Here is a 17,515-nt window from a genome sequence, read left to right as displayed (position 1 = left end):
TGGTTGCTGTCCTTTCAGAATCACGAACCTGTCACACACTGAAGGCCTATAGGATCACCACTGTACTAACCTGTCACACACTGGAGGTCTATAGGTTCACCACTGTACTAACATGTCACACACTGAAGACCTATAGGTTCACCACTGTACTAACCTGTCACACACTGGAGGTCTATAGGTTCACCACTGTACTAACCTGTCACACACTGAAGACCTATAGGTTCACCACTGTACTAACCTGTCACACACTGAAGGCATATAGGTTCACCACTGTACTAACCTGTCACACACTGGAGGTCTATAGGTTCACCACTGTACTAACCTGTCACACACTGAAGACCTATAGGATCACCACTGTACTAACCTGTCACACACTGAAGGCCTATAAGTTCACCACTGTACTAACCTGTCACACACTGAAGGCCTATAGGTTCACCACTGTACTAACCTGTCACACACTGAAGGCCTATAGGTTCACCACTGTACTAACCTGTCACACACTGAAGGCCTATAGGTTCACCACTGTACTAACCTGTCACACACACTGAAGACCTATAGGTTCACCACTGTACTAACCTGTCACACACTGGAGGTCTATAGGTTCACCACTGTACTAACCTGTCACACACTGAAGGCCTATAGGTTCACCACTGTACTAACCTGTCACACACACTGAAGACCTATAGGTTCACCACTGTACTAACCTGTCACACACTGGAGGTCTATAGGTTCACCACTGTACTAACCTGTCACACACTGAAGACCTATAGGTTCACCACAGTACTAACCTGTCACACACTGAAGGCATATAGGTTCACCACTGTACTAACCTGTCACACACTGGAGGTCTATAGGTTCACCACTGTACTAACCTGTCACACACTGGAGGTCTATAGGTTCACCACTGTACTAACCTGTCACACACTGAAGACCTATAGGTTCACCACTGTACTAACCTGTCACACACACTGAAGACCTAAAGGTTCACCACTGTACTAACATGTCACACACACTGAAGACCTATAGGTTCACCACTGTACTAACCTGTCACACACTGAAGGCCTATAGGTTCACCACAGTACTAACCTGTCACACACTGAAGACCTATAGGTTCACCACTGTACTAACCTGTCACACACTGAAGGCCTATAGGTTCACCACTGTACTAACCTGTCACACACACTGAAGACCTAAAGGTTCACCACTGTACTAACATGTCTATAATAGATATAAAGGCTGTGAAGATACTGAATTTATGTTTTAAGAAAGGAGTGGATATATTTGGCCTGGCGAAGCAGTGACTGAATGGAAGCTGATAATTATGTTTTTTACTCCGCTGGTCTCGGGAAGAAATGACGAGTCTTCACTGTCCTAGACAGAGTCAAGACGGAGTACAAATGTATCCAACACCGAGACAAGAATGAGACACCCAATATGCGGTCTCGAGACCGGACTCGAGTACTACAACACTGATTGGAATTGTGTCCCGGGTGGGAGTGTAATACATTTAGACTGGGGCTGCGGTCGGATTCTCCAACCTTCTCCCCTGAGTGTGTTCACTCCTTCACATGGATTAAAAGCAAGTCTGAAATATGCTGTAAACTCCCTCCAATACTAAATCGATGCTTTTTAAAGCCGTAAGGGGGAGGAAACGAGTGCACACTTGTAGAGAATGGTACTACAGAATGATAGAGAATGGGACGGCAGCCTGGATGAAGACAACAGGATGGAGGGGAAGGGAGTCATGTGTACAATCATTCTCACCTTCCACACGAGACTCCAGGAACTTATCCAGCTCTGTATCTTTCTTCACCGCCTCCTCTGACACTTTAGGGCAGTTTGGCAAACACACCAACACAACACTCATGTTATCCCGACTTCCCTGTGGTGGAGGGGGGAGAGGGATGGAGAGAGAATCATTACATGTGGGGGCTCTTAACGCTGATGCCAAAACGAGAGAAAGAGCTTCCAAATGAACTTCCTTACTTAGTGCAACAAAACACGCTACACAATCGTTTACATTTCTACATGTTAAAACACACAAACGGACATACACAAACACCCACACTAGCCTCACTGTACCTTGTGCAGGCAGGTGTCCAGCACCTGGTTGCAGACCTTCTCCAGGTCGTGGGACACCTCCAGACGGGACTTGACAAACTCGCACAGCTCCTCATTGCTCATCACGTCCCAGATACCGTCGCAGGCCAGCACCACAAACTCGTCCTCTGGGGCCCTCTCAATCTCAAACACCTCGGGCTCTGGTGACACCAGCTGCTCCGTGGCACCCCTCCCATCCACACACTTATAGTCGTAGTCTCCCAGGGCCCGGGACACGGCCAGGGAACCATTCACTCTCTGGATCATTACCGAGCCACCTGCGTTCTGGATCCTCTCCTTCTCCCGTGGGTTGCAGGGCTTGTGGTCAAGCGTGGAGAAGCAGACATGCACGTTGCGGTAGAGCACGGCCCGTGAGTCACCACAGTTGATGAAGTAGAGGTGCTCTGGCGAGAGCAGTACGGCCACGGCCGTCGAGCCGCTGCGGTCCATACCGTTACGCAGGTCTGAGAAGTTCCTCATGTGCTCGTCGATGTTCAGGAAACCGGTGCGGATCCCCGTCTTGACCGCATCCACGGTGGGGGCTGGGGTGACACCTTCAGGGCCCGGGGAACCCATGCTGTGGGTGATGATGTGCCCCAGCAGGTGTTTAGAGGCATAGTTAGCCACGCGGGAGCCGGCGTGGCCGTCGTAGACAGCGAAGAAGGACCAGTCATCCAGGCCATGGGGTAGACCCACCATAGCGGTGTGGGCGTCCTCCATCTCCACCCGCCAGCCCTGCATGCTGCTCAGGCCATAACGGAGGTTGTTGCCCTCACCGTGGGCATTGTGCTTCTCCGTCTTGGGCTTGTCCAGGAATGCCCCCATGGCTTAGGCCACCTGGGGACAGGAGACAGGAGAAGAGAGGAGGAGAAAGGGGGAGGGAATGATGAGACTGGTTAGTTTGCACAAAAAAAAATAATTTCACTTCTGAGATGGGCCTATCCAAACAGAGCAACTGAAAACAGATTGTATTCAATTCTTGTTGATAAAAGTTAAATGGCAACAGTAAGTGAAAGACGAAAACACCACTATAGGAGTTTGTTTCCTGATGCCTCCCACATTGCATCTGCTGTGGTGTCTACGGAGAATGTCTATTCAGAATAGAACACATTTGTCTTTATAGCAACCAACAACTAAACCCACACAATGAGATTACAACACATTGACTTAGTTGGCGTGGATGCCAGACTGCATTCAGTGATGCACTCAGTATTACATTTTTAAAAATGTAATACTGAGGAAAAGTCAGAAATGTACCCTTGTCATGTTGAAATCTGATTTCTATACGAAACAAAAATATACATGCAACAATTTAAGATTTTACTGAGTTACAGTTCATAAGGAAATCAGTCCGTTGAAATAAATTCTCTAGGCCCTAATCTATGGATTCCACATGACTGGGAATACAGATATGCATCTGTTGGTCACAGAAACCTTTAAAAAAGGTAGGGGACTGGATCAGAAAACCAGTCAGTATCTGACGTGACCACCATTTGCCTCATGCAGCGCAAAATCTCCTGCCATAGAGTTGACCAGGCTGTTGATTGTGGTCTGTGGAATGTTGTCCCACTCCTCTTCAATGGCTGTGAGAAGTTGCTGGATATTTGCGGGAACTGGAACACACTGATGTACACGTCGATCCAGAGCATCCCAAACTTGCTCAATGGGTAACATGTCTGGTGAGTATGCAGGCCATGGAAGAACTGGGCCATTTTCAGCTTCCAGGAATTGTGTACAGATCCTTGTGACATGGGCCGTGCATTATCATGCTGAAACATGAAGTGATGGCGGCGGACGAATGGCACGATAATGGGCCTCAGGATCTCGTCACAGTAACTCTGTGCATTCAAATTGCCATAGATAAAATACGATAGTGTGAAAAGGAAAAACATCCCGCACCTTGAAAGTCTTGGAGAACGTAAATCCACCATTAAACGTCAAGATATCACCTCGCCAGATCACAGACACTTTATAGAACAACATTCTATTAATGAACTGAGTTGCGATGGAATTAAAAAATGAATCCACCACGTAAAGTTGGTGACTATGACAACAGATTACTTCAAAGAGAAGCCATGTGGATATATCAATTCAATTGTGTATCTCCACACGGTTTAAACAAAGAACTAGATTTCACCTCCTTCCTATAAGCCACATGTAGGCTGTTATACATGAACACTGTCCATATCAGATTTTTACATATCATTTATGGGTTGGCCCCACGTTTATTAACGGCTTTGCCTGATGTCCTCTCTCGTGAATTGATATGATGTATTTAGGTGAGCGGACACCTGGGGTGGTTGATTCGTGAATTTCTCTTCGTGCCCGCTCCCATACCCTATAATTCTGTATTTCTTTTTGACTAATTTGCATACAGGTAGACCAGAAAAGCCACATGCATGATTGGCAGGTGAGTAGCAACCCTGATTAGAACCACCTGCTGCTCATCTGTTGTTCTTTACAAATGCTGTTTTGAATTCAAATAAAAATTGTACCTACACACTGAAGAAGGCTGTAAAGCGGAAATGTCTGTGTACGCTATCCCTGATGCAGTGAAAATAATTAAAAACATCAAATAATTAAGCTTTATGGGACATCTTTTTAAGTGCGAACCCATTACACCTTTTTGTTGATCTTTTATTTCAGCTCATGAAACCAACACTTTACATGTTGCGTTTTTATTTTTGTTCAGTGTAGCTCAGAGTATTAGAGACATTTCAGAGAGAAGCACCCCACCAGACAGTGATGGAGACGGGGGTCAGGGGAATAGTGCATTAAATCTAATCGCCATAGGGTAGAAATATAAATAAAAAAATAACTTCTCAGCTTTTCAACTCGTCAACTGCAGATGACCGTATTTAGTGTTAGTAACTATTCTGTATTGTGTTCTGTTGGCTGGGTGAGTATGGATGGGGGTTAGTGGAGCTGACACTGAAGCCATTGTAGGTCTTGCTGTAACACAGATTAAACCTCTCACCCAGCAGGATGACAGGATTTTCTCTACTTAGACAACCTGGCTCTTAAAGCTCTGCTAGGAACACAACATTTTCAAATTAAATCGCACTGCCAGATTACAATGAGTACTTACCACATTGCTTTTGCACTACGAAAATGTCTCCCTTAGTATTTTGATGGTGGGCAGGCTGCGAGGAGGGCAGGCCCCTGGATGTCTGAAGCCTGGGGCTTGAGTGGGCAGAGCTACCTGGCTTTGAGAGACCAAAGACTGCCATATGGTTTGACAACTACGAACAGAGTTGATGGAATATCTAACTAGCATAATTGCAGCAACAATCACCTGGAGGCCTGGCATAATGGTATTCCAGGTGATTTCTCAAACCATTGTGTCTAAAAAAAAAAAAAGGTTAAAAAAATGTTTTAATAAAAATACACTACTTGGTAAGCTAGCCTAAATCAAGAGTACCTCAAATATCTAACTTTTATTTCACCATCTGTCCAGAGTAGGCCTACACTGAGTGCAGGCAGTTCGCTAAGTGGGAAGTTGGGTATGTAATAGGGCTGGGAATTGCCAGGGAACTCACAATATTATCATGATACTTAGGTGCCAATATCATATACAGTGGGGAGAACAAGTATTTGATACACTGCCGATTTTGCAGGTTTTCCTACTTACAAAGCATGTAGAGGTCTGTAATTTTTATCATAGGTACACTTCAACTGTGAGAGACAGAATCTAAAACAAAAATCCAGAAAATCACATTGTATGATTTTTAAGTAATTCATTTGCATTTTATTGCATGACATAAGTATTTGATCACCTACCAACCAGTAAGAATTCCGGCTCTCACAGACCTGTTAGTTTTTCTTTAAGAAGCCCTCCTGTTCTCCACTCATTACCTGTATTAACTGCACCTGTTTGAACTCGTTACCTGTATAAAAGACACCTGTCCACACACTCAATCAAACAGACTCCAACCTCTCCACAATGGCCAAGACCAGAGAGCTGTGTAAGGACATCAGGGATAAAATTGTAGACCTGCACAAGGCTGGGATGGGCTACAGGACAATAGGCAAGCAGCTTGGTGAGAAGGCAACAACTGTTGGCGCAATTATTAGAAAAAGGAAGAAGTTCAAGATGATGGTCAAATCACCCTCGGTCTGGGGCTCCATGCAAGATCTCACCTCGTGGGGAATCAATGATCATGAGGAAGGTGAGGGATCAGCCCAGAACTACACGGCAGGACCTGGTCAATGACCTGAAGAGAGCTGGGACCACAGTCTCAAAGAAAACCATTAGTAACACACTACGCCGTCATGGATTAAAATCCTGCAGCGCACGCAAGGTCCCCCTGCTCAAGCCAGCGCATGTCCAGGCCCGTCTGAAGTTTGCCAATGACCATCTGGATGATCCAGAGGAGGAATGGGAGAAGGTCATGTGGTCTGATGAGACAAAAATAGAGCTTTTTGGTCTAAACTCCACTCGCCGTGTTTGGAGGAAGAAGAAGGATGAGTACAACCCCAAGAACACCATCCCAACCGTGAAGCATGGAGGTGGAACCATCATTCTTTGGGGATGCTTTTCTGCAAAGGGGACAGGACGACTGCACCGTATTGAGGGGAGGATGGATGGGGCCATGTATCGCGAGATCTTGGCCAACAACCTCCTTCCCTCAGTAAGAGCATTGAAGATGGGTCGTGGCTGGGTCTTCCAGCATGACAACGACCCGAAACACACAGCCAGGGCAACTAAGGAGTGGCTCCGTAAGAAGCATCTCAAGGTCCTGGAGTGGCCTAGCCAGTCTCCAGACCTGAACCCAACAGAAAATCTTTGGAGGGAGCTGAAAGTCCGTATTGCCCAGCGACAGCCCCGAAACCTGAAGGATCTGGAGAAGGTCTGTATGGAGGAGTGGGCCAAAATCCCTGCTGCAGTGTGTGCAAACCTGGTCAAGAACTACAGGAAACGTATGATCTCTGTAATTGCAAACAAAGGTTTCTGTACCAAATATGAAGTTCTGCTTTTCTGATGTATCAAATACTTATGTCATGCAATAAAATGCAAATTAATTACTTAAAAATCATACAATGTGATTTACTGGATTTTTGTTTTAGATTCCGTCTCTCACAGTTGAAGTGTACCTATGATAAAAAATTACAGACCTCTACATGCTTTGTAAGAAGGAAAACCTGCAAAATCGGCAGTGTATCAAATACTTGTTCTCCCCACTGTATATTGCAATTCTCACAATGTATTGCGATGGGCTCCCGAGTGGCGCAGCGTCCTAAGGCACTGCATCTCAGTGCTAGAGGCGTCACTGCAGACACCCTGGTTCGATTCCAGGCTGTATCACAACCAGCTGTGATTAGACATCCCAGAGGGCGGCGCCCAGCGTCGTCCGGGTTTGGCCGGTGTAGGTCGTCATAGTAAATAAGAATTTGTTCTTAACTGACTTGCCTAGTTAAATAAAAATAAATAAATAAAGATGCGACACCGATTTTATTGCGATTCGATGTTCCAAACATATTGCACACCATATGTCTGCTGCAGAGGGACGAGAGAGTCATGAGAAAACACGTTTTAAATCAGTCATGGAAATAACTGAGGGAAACAAATTGTCTCAGATACAACAAAAATAATATTGCGATTGTCAAAACGATTCTGTTTGAGGAAACAATGTTGTTGGAGGGGCAACAAGGCCAAACTATCTAAATCCTTCCATCTGAATTAGAGGACCATAGCAGTGCCTCCAATCGTAGTTTTGCCTGAATGTTCTTTTCAGAAGACTAGACATTATGCCTGTCAGGAGAGTAGGCCATCTTCGACTGGACCTGCATTACTGTGGGCATACAGCAGCAGTTCCAGGTTTCTACCACTACAATATGGTGTAGACCCATTGTTGTAAAAACATATGGTCCTCTCTCCAAGTTAGCTAGTGATATCCAGAGACAGTCACAGGCCTACTCCAAGATTATGAATGGAGCATCTTGATGCTCCTTTGGCGAAACCTGACCGGTAAGAACATTACACGCACCAAGAATAGACTTGTGAACTAGCCTTCCTTCCAAAATTATGTATAAGCTAGGCCTAAGAGGTCAGACACACCGAGAAAACTGATGGCCGAGAGGTAATTAGCACAGTAGGAGGCCGTTCCTTCTCTTGCTAAAACAAAAAAGACACTGCCTGCTGGGTACCTAACTAGTAGGGTCGAGCTGGCCGTTTCTACATGTAGAATCGCCCTGCCCAACAGTGGCCGACAACTTGACTTAAGGAAAATCAGAGAGCAAGGACCGCCGCGAGAGGGGAGCCAAAAGGAGTGACAACAAAAAGGTTAAGGCACTTCTCCCTGTGTAATTCACTCCATTTTCATCAGAATTGTTCTAACTAAAACAAAGCTGCCTAATACATATTTTTCTGGAACAAGTCTATACATCTAGCTAAGGAGTGGTGCTCTTGAATAAGCTTTTTTGTTAGATTTGATAAATGTGCACTTGCTCATTAGTTAGCTAGCTAATGTTAGCTTGCCAACTAAGCCAGGCAGTCACACACAAATTAAGGGGCTGGTAAGTGCAAAAAATGCACACAACACTAAATGTTTTAGCAAGCTAGCTATCTAGCAAGATGATAAATACATCATGTAATTCTGTCTCCATTATCCCATACCGCCAGTGTCAATTCACTTGCTAGCTAAAGTTAGCTAAACGGTTAGTATCACCATTTGCCAGTTAGCACAACATAGTTAGCTAGCTACAACATTGTTAACTAGCTAACTAGTTGTGGCCATCTGACTAGTATAAACATGGGCTTACTACAAATTATTGCTAGCTAGCAAAAATATTAGCACAGCTTGCTAGTTAGGAAACATTGGCTATCTACACATTTAGAAAGCAGGCACAAGTCAAACATAGCTTAAGAAAGAAACGTTACTGCCACCTTCTGGTCTGGAGTATTTTAACGAGGCTGATGAACTGTGCTATGTGATCAACAGAAAAAGTACTCCCGACACCCTGGGCAGAGGTGCCAAGTATCTCTCGGCCGTCAGTATCCTTGGTATATCTAAGGCTTAAATGAAAACTCGCCATCCGCTGCAGAAGACGGGTTATTCTATTCACACAGGTAGAAGAACATTATGTTCACAAATGGCATTGCATACCGAGCGTAAGCTAGGCTACTAGTTCTGCTAAACAGTAACACACCTACTTTACTACTATACCAGTTTTATACCAAGCAGTACAATGTGAAAAGAAAATAGGCTATATGAACGAGTACAGTTCAGGTCAGCACGATAGTGTGAAAAGGGGTATTAGTTGAGTTGAGTGGGCAAGGCTGAGCCAATTCTAGCCTGTCCTGTCTGTGGTCTGTCCTATGGTGTCACAGAGGGAGCACCGTGCCTGTCTGTCTGTGGTCTGCCCTATGGTGTCACAGAGGGAGCACCGTGCCTGTCTGTCCTATGGTGTCACAGAGGGAGCACCGTGCCTGTCTGTCCTATGGTGTCACAGAGGGAGCACCGTGCCTGTCTGTCCTATGGTGTCACAGAGGGAGCACCGTGCCTGTCTGTCCTATGGTGTCACAGAGGGAGCACCGTGCCTGTCTGTCCTATGGTGTCACAGAGGGAGCACCGTGCCTGTCTGTCCTATGGTGTCACAGAGGGAGCACCGTGCCTGTCTGTCCTATGGTGTCACAGAGGGAGCACCGTGCCTGTCTGTCCTATGGTGTCACAGAGGGAGCACCGTGCCTGTCTGTCTGTGGTCTGTCCTATGGTGTCACAGAGCGAGCACCGTCCCTGTCTGTGCCCACAACGCCTCACTAACACAAGGCTATAAATACCACAGGGTTTGGGTTACACTCCACACTCATGTCCCCTTCACCCAGTGTACCGACAGACAGGCCCAGAGGAAGACACTTCCTGCAACCTCCCCGGTCCCCCAGCAGAGCCGTGTGCCAAGGCAGAGACATTAACCCTGGAGCTGGGGTACCTAGGGAGGAGACTGTGACTGGCTTAGAAATGACATCACTGACACTGTGGTTAAAAAAGCGACAGTTATGTTCAAGGTAGCTCAGAGCCCTCCCTCAACCTCCCTGTATTACCTAACTCCAAGAGGGGTGCCACGTGCAAGAGGCACATTCAAGGTATTCTGTTTGTATAGCAGCTATGACCTGCTTGTCCAACACCTTTTTTTACAATTTATTGTGGCTTTTCCCAATTCTTCATCCAGTCTCAGAGAATAACACCTGCTCCTTCACACACCTGGTCCCTGACTCCATCCTCCTCTGACTGCTTTGATCCCATGCTGACATTTTGATGACAGAACATTATCCCCCCCAAAAAAATCATGTTACCAGGGTAACTAGAGACAAAACTCTGGATCACCTTTACTCCACACACAGAGACGCACACAAAGCTCTCCCTCACCCTCCATGGGCAAATCTGACCATAACTCTATCCTCTTGATTCCTGCTTACAAGCAAACACTCAAACAGGAAGAACCAGTGATGTGATCAATTCGGAAGTAGTCCGATGAAGCAGATGCTAAGCTACAGGACTGTTTTGCTAGCACAGACTTGAATATGTTCCAGGATACATCCAATGGCATTGAGGAGTTTACCACATCAAACACCGGCTTCATTAAAAAGGTGCATCGGCAACGTTGTCCCCATAGTGACTGTACCTACATATCTCAAAGAGAAGCCATGGATTACAGGCAACATCCGCCAAGAGCTAAAGGCTAGAGCTGCCGCTTTCAAGGAGCAGGACACTAAATCAGGACGCTTGTAATAAATCCCACTACGACCTCCAACAAGCCATCAAACAGGCAAAGCTTCAATATAGGACTAAGATCGAATCCTAACATGCCAGCTCTGAAGCACGTTTGTGGCAGGTCTTGCATACTAACATGGATTACAAAGTGAAACCCAGCCGCGAGCCACCCAGTGACGCGAGCCTACCAGACAATCTAAATGCATTCTATGATCGTTTCGAGGCAAGCAACACTGAATCATGCATGAGAGCACCAAATGTTCCAGACGATCACGCTCTCCATAGACGATGTGAGAAAGACTAAGCAAGAGCCAGATGGATTACCAGGACTCATACTCAGAGCATGCGCTGACAAGTTTCTTGTTAACAAACTATAGTTTTGGCACGTCGGTTAGGACATCTACTTTGTGCATGACAAGTAACTTTTCCAACAATTGTTTACAGACAGATTATTTCACTTATAACCTACTGTATCACAATTGCAGTGGGTCAGAAGTTTACATATATTAAGTTGACTGTGCCTTTAAACAGCTTGGAAAATTCCACAAAATTATGTAATTGCTTTAGAAGCGCCTGATAGGCTAATTTACATTATTTGAGTCAATTGGAGGTGTACCTGTGAATGTAATACAAGGCCTACCTTCAAACTCTGGGGCCTCTTAGCTTGACATCATGGGAAAATCAAAAGAAATCAGCCAAGACTTCAGAAGAAAAATTGTAGACCTCCACAAGTCTGGTTCATCCTTGGGAGCAATTTCCAAACGCCTGAAAATACCCAGTTCATCTGTACAAACAATAGTACGCAAGTATAAACACCATGGGACCACGCAGCCGTCACACCACTCAGGAAGGTCATTCTGTCTCTAAGAGATGAACGTACTTTGGTGCAAAAAGTGCAAATCAATCCAAGAACAGCAGCAAAGGACCTTGTGAAGATGCTGGAGGAAACAGGTACAAAAGTATCTATATCCACAGTAAAACGAGTCCTAAATAAACATAACCTGAAAGGCCGCTCAGCAAGGAAGAAGCCACTGCTCCAAAACCGCTATAAAAAAGCCAGGCTACGGTTTACAACTGCACATGGTGACAAAGATTGTACTTTTTAGAGAAATGTCCTCTGGTCTGATGAAATAAAAATAAAACTGTTTGGCCATAATGACCATTGTTATGTTTGGAGGAAAAAGGGGGAGGCTTGCAAGCCAAAGAACACCATCCCAACCGTGAAGCACGAGGGTGGCAGCATCATATTGTGGGGGTGCTTTGCTGCAGGAGGGACTGGTGCACTTCACAAAATAGATGGCATCATGAGGGACGAAGCAACATCTCAAGACATCAGTCAAGAAGTTAAAGCTTGGTCGCAAATGGCTCTTCCAAATGGACAATGACCCCAAGCATACTTCCAAAGTTGTGGCAAAATGGCTTAAGGACAACAAAGTCAAGGTATTGGAGTGGCCATCACAAAGCCCTGACCTCAATCCTATAGAACATTTGTGGGCAGAACTGAAAAAATGTGCGAGCAAGGAGGCCTACAAACCTTGCTCAGTTACACTAGCTCAGTCAGGAGGAATGGGCCAAAATTCACCCAACTTATTGTGGGAAGCTTGTGGAAGGCTACCCGAAACGTTTGACCCAAGTTAAACAATTTCAAGGCAATGCTACCAAATACTAATTGAGTGTATGTAAACTTCTGACCCACTGGGAATGTGATGAAAGAAATGAAAGCTGAAATAAATCACTCTAATATTATTCTGACATTTCACATTCTTAAAATAAAAGTGGTGATCTTAACTGACCTAAGACAGGTCATTTTTACTAGGATTAAATGTCAGGAATTGTGAAAAACTGAGTTTAAATGTACAGTGGGGCAAAAAAGTATTTAGTCAGCCACCAATTGCGCAAGTTCTCCCACTTAAAAAGATGAGGCCTGTAATTTTCATCATAGGTACACTTCAACTATGACAGACAAAATGAGAAAAATATTCCAGAAAATCACATTGTAGGATTTTTAATGAATTTATTTGCAAATTATGGTGGAAAATAAGTATTTGGTCAATAACAAAAGTTTCTCAATACTTTGTTATATACCCTTTGTTGGCAATGACAGAGGTCAAACGTTTTCTGTAAGTCTTCACAAGGTTTTCACACACTGTTGTTGGTATTTTGGCCCATTCCTCCATGCAGATCTCCTCTAGAGCAGTGATGTTTTGGGGCTGTTGCTGGGCAACACGGACTTTCAACTCCCTCCAAAGATTTTCTATGGGGTTGAGATCTGGAGACTGGCTAGGCCACTCCAGGACCTTGAAATGCTTCTTACGAAGCCACTCCTTCGTTGCCCGGGCGGTGTGTTTGGGATCGTTGTCATGCTGAAAGACCCAGCCACGTTTCATCTTCAATGCCCTTGCTGATGGAAGGAGGTTTTCACTCAAAATCTCACGATACATGGCCCCATTCATTCTTTCCTTTACACGGATCAGTCGTCCTGGTCCCTTTGCAGAAAAACAGCCCCAAAGCATGATGTTTCCACCCCCATGCTTCACAGTAGGTATGGTGTTCTTTGGATGCAACTCAGCATTGTCCTCCAAACACGACGAGTTGAGTTTTTACCAAAAAGTTCTATTTTGGTTTCATCTGACCATATGACATTCTCCCAATCTTCTTCTGGATCATCCAAATGCTCTCTAGCAAACTTCAGACGGGCCTGGACATGTACTGGCTTAAGCAGGGGGACACGTCTGGCACTGCAGGATTTGAGTCCCTGGCGGCGTAGTGTGTTACTGATGGTAGGCTTTGTTACTTTTGTCCCAGCTCTCTGCAGGTCATTCACTAGGTCCCCCCGTGTGGTTCTGGGATTTTTGCTCACCGTTCTTGTGATCCTTTTGACCCCACGGGGTGAGATCTTGCGTGGAGCCCCAGATCGAGGGAGATTATCAGTGGTCTTGTATGTCTTCCATTTCCTAATAATTGCTCCCACAGTTGATTTCTTCAAACCAAGCTGCTTACCTATTGCAGATTCAGTCTTCCCAGCCTGGTGCAGGTCTACAATTTTGTTTCTGGTGTCCTTTGACAGCTCTTTGGTCTTGGCCATAGTGGAGTTTGGAGAGTGACTGTTTGAGGTTGTGGACAGGTGTCTTTTATACTGATAACAAGTTAAAACAGGTGCCATTAATACAGGTAACGAGTGGAGGACAGAGGAGCCTCTTAAATAAGAAGTTACAGGTCTGTGAGAGCCAGAAATCTTGCTTGTTTGTAGGTGACCAAATACTTATTTTCCACCATAATTTGCAAATAAATTCATTAAAAATCCTACAATGTGATTTTCTGGAATTTTTTTCTCATTTTGTCTGTCATAGTTGAAGTGTACCTATGATGAAAATTACAGGCCTCTCATCTTTTTAAGTGGGAGAACTTGCACAATTGGTGGCTGACTAAATACTTTTTTGCCCCACTGTATTTGACTAAGGTGTATGTAAACTTCCGACTTCAACTGTAAATTACCTCGTACCCTTGCACAGACTTGGTAATGGTATCCCGTGTATATAGCAACATTTTCATTACTCATTGTGTATTATTATGTGTTATTACTTTTATTTTATTTATTTTCTCTGCGTTGTTGGAAAGGGCTCGTAAGTAAGCATTTCACTGTTAGGCTACATCTGTTGTTTACGAAGCATGTGACGAAAAGAATTGGATTTGATAACCCAGCTCTGCTCATTGCTTATGGATGTGTGTGTGTGAGTATGAGAAGGTGTATGTGTGTGTGTGTGTGGTGTGACAAGCACCAAACACACACCGCTTAATCAGGCAATGTCAAGGGGAGGAAGTGAGCGACGGTGTTGTCCGTTTGAAGTGTGTTTCTTTGACGACGGGCATCGCAGGGACAAAACGGTTGGGCTTTACAAACCTCTGATGTCCGGGGCCAGCAGCACAGGGCTTTGTTCCACAGCAAACACCCACTCTGACTTTCATCCTCTCATGTTTGTCCATTTATAGCTTGTTCTTTTTTTCCTGGTTGTTACGGCAATGACAACAAAGCCTCAAGCCCTGTTGAATCAGAGCGGTGAATAGGGTCACTGATATAATACTCTAATATAGATTACTATTACTCTCCAATCAGCCGTTGCTTGCACAGCAGGTAGACTGGATACAGTTACAAGACTAATGCAAACAGGCTGTACAGTACTGTAAATTGCTGCAAGCAGGACTCTACAGTGCGACCATTTTACTCGCATATGCACCTAAAGATTTTGCTGCGCGACCTGGAATCTTTATTTAGGAGCAGCAGTGCGCTAACATTTAAAGGATTCTAGCTTCATTACTTTTAATATTTTGCATTGTGCTCCTAAATTTCTGTGTGCGCCTACATTTTTCAACAAAAAAAAGGTCAGCATTGAGCCCTGCTGCAAGGCATCCTTGAAACATATAAGCTCAAATCAGATAGTTGCCTGTTCTTGTTTACCTATCTCAAAAAGCAGACCATACTGTCTTGATTAAGTTATTCCTATCTTGCTAAACATATCTGATATAAAATGGTGTATGAATTGAAAGCTGTTCCCATACTACAAGATGTTCCCTTTCTCTCGCTCTCCCACACAATACTACAGAAAACTCTTGAAGTCAGTGGCACTGCAGTGATGTAACCACAGGACTGCTTCAGCTCTGGGGCTGATGTCATGTGTTCCATCTCTATGGTTACAGGGCTTGGAGTGGCAGCCAAGTGGTTTCCACAGAGAGCTCCAGCAGTGCTGCATAGCAAACCCCTGACCATGCACTGTTCCTTTGCTGAAATGACAGGAGTGTTGTGGAAATAAACAACACACACACACACTTCAGTCGTCACCCTATCTCCCCCTGAATCCTTGTGTTTAAGTGTAAGCCAGTGTATTTCAACAACAAGTGTAAGGTAATAACACCTCTCAGCTTGGATTCATGTCCCACCTCCCCCAAACATATTACACAGCTCTCAGTGAGTCACCTGGATATCAATTCATTTAATCACAGCACTGTTTAATTTAATTTATTTAATCACAGCACATTCAATTCAATTTAAGGAATAGTCTGCTCAGTGGGATTTATTACCAAAGATGGTTTTTAGATTCAGATATACCTCTTTTCCTTAGGGCAATTCCTACAGTGATGAGCGCTGCCAATGAAGACTACAACTTCATCTGTTTGGTAATACAAGACTCATCACCAATGATTAACATGTGTCCCAAATTTTCTGGACAACTTGTCTACTTTCTCACTATCAATCATTAATTGAAGGTTTGGGACAAAAAATATGATATTTAAGATCATATGTGTATCTTAAGAGCTGTGTGTGACCGCTACATGAATCAGAGGGAGCATATAGCCTAGAGCTGTACCTTACATGTAAATTATGCTCTGTGTGCCTTAGTGTGTGTCCAGTTGATTTCATCTCCTAGGCATCAGTCAGTCAATCATAAGGTCAGAGTCAGTCAGTCAGTGAGGGCAGGGTATTGGCAGAGCGGGCCCAGCTGCCGCTCAGCAGAGCTGTGATCTTAGTGCACACGCCCGCTCTTTATTTCATTGCTGGGAAGATGGGGCTTGGCCCACGGGGCTGGGCTATGGTATGGTGAGCCAGACTTGGGCTGGCTACAGCACAGGGTCCCCCCTGGAGACCCAGAATTGAGGACCTGCTGGGTTTGGGTGCTGAGAGGACCATTCATAGGATTATGAAGTCATGATGCAAAATAAGTATTCTCATCTTCTTCTATACACACCAATACTGAACTCCGCATTTGTTTACTAAGAGCATTTCGCTGTACGGTTTACACCTGCTGTATTCTGCATATGTGACAAATAAACGTTGATTTGGCCCTTTCATTCCCATTACCACACTCTAATCCGAGCCAATTTATATGCTCATCACATCCCCACCAGGGTCATGCAAGTCTAAGCGTTAGCTAGCAGCCAGACAGCATCTCACTGATGACTTCTGTTCAGTTCTATAACATATTAAAAATGGGCCATGCCGGGGGGAATCCATTCTAAATAAAAGATAAACAGAGAGGCATTTCCAAGCTACTCAGAGATCCCCTCTTTAAAGCCTGCATGGCATCATCCAGACCAGCTGTCCCATGAACACCATGTGATAAGATGGTGAGGGCATCCCACAACAGGACAGGGCCACAAGTGACCGCCATGCAGCCCCAGTCCACACCCACCCCCCAGGGGCAGGCAACCACTCGAAGGGTGACAAGATACAGAGAAGTGCCTCATAATTAACAATGCCCCCAAGTTATGTCATACTACGCTGCTATTTTCATGATACTCAGTGGCTTATTGTAGTCTTCAAAGTAGATATTGTCCATGTCCCTCAAATAGAGGTATAATTAAATCACATTTCATTTCTCTGTATAGAATTTCAACAACATTTATTTGAAGTTGATATCCTGGACTTTGTGTTTGAGCTGCGGTCCATTGTCCACGACTTTCTGGTCCCTCTCCAAGAGGTAGAGTTCCAGTCCATGTCCTTGGTACAGGCCCATGGACTGGGGTAACTAGACCAGACATAGAACAGAACATAGACCTGGAATTGTTTATCCCTCTCTGTCAGTAGTATGGATTCTCGCTGGACTACTGGAAGTGTTTATCCCTCTCTGTCAGTAGTATGGATTCTCGCTGGACTACTGGAAGTGTTTATCCCTCTCTGTCAGTAGTATGGATTCTCACTGGACTACTGG

At 44.8% G+C, this 17,515-nt stretch overlaps 1 protein-coding gene across 3 annotated transcripts in view; it reads right to left on the bottom strand.

Annotated features, from left to right (window-relative positions):
- Positions 1-17,515, bottom strand: part of ppm1ba (protein phosphatase, Mg2+/Mn2+ dependent, 1Ba) — a 45,580-nt gene that overhangs the window by 11,672 nt on the left and 16,393 nt on the right. For all 3 annotated transcript variants that reach the window (XM_038975449.1, XM_038975450.1, XM_038975451.1), the window contains exons 2-3: positions 2,083-2,937; positions 1,765-1,882 (exon numbers count right to left, since the gene is read on the bottom strand). In XM_038975449.1, the coding sequence (XP_038831377.1) occupies positions 1,765-1,882; positions 2,083-2,925 (961 nt within the window). In that variant the 5' untranslated portion in view covers positions 2,926-2,937. The remainder of the gene's footprint in view (positions 1-1,764; positions 1,883-2,082; positions 2,938-17,515) is intronic.

This window comes from Salvelinus namaycush, chromosome 35 (genome assembly GCF_016432855.1).
Source record: "Salvelinus namaycush isolate Seneca chromosome 35, SaNama_1.0, whole genome shotgun sequence".
Lineage (NCBI taxonomy): Eukaryota > Metazoa > Chordata > Actinopteri > Salmoniformes > Salmonidae > Salvelinus > Salvelinus namaycush.
Note: the sequence above shows the minus strand (reverse complement) of the source record. Positions and strands in the feature narration are given on the sequence as shown.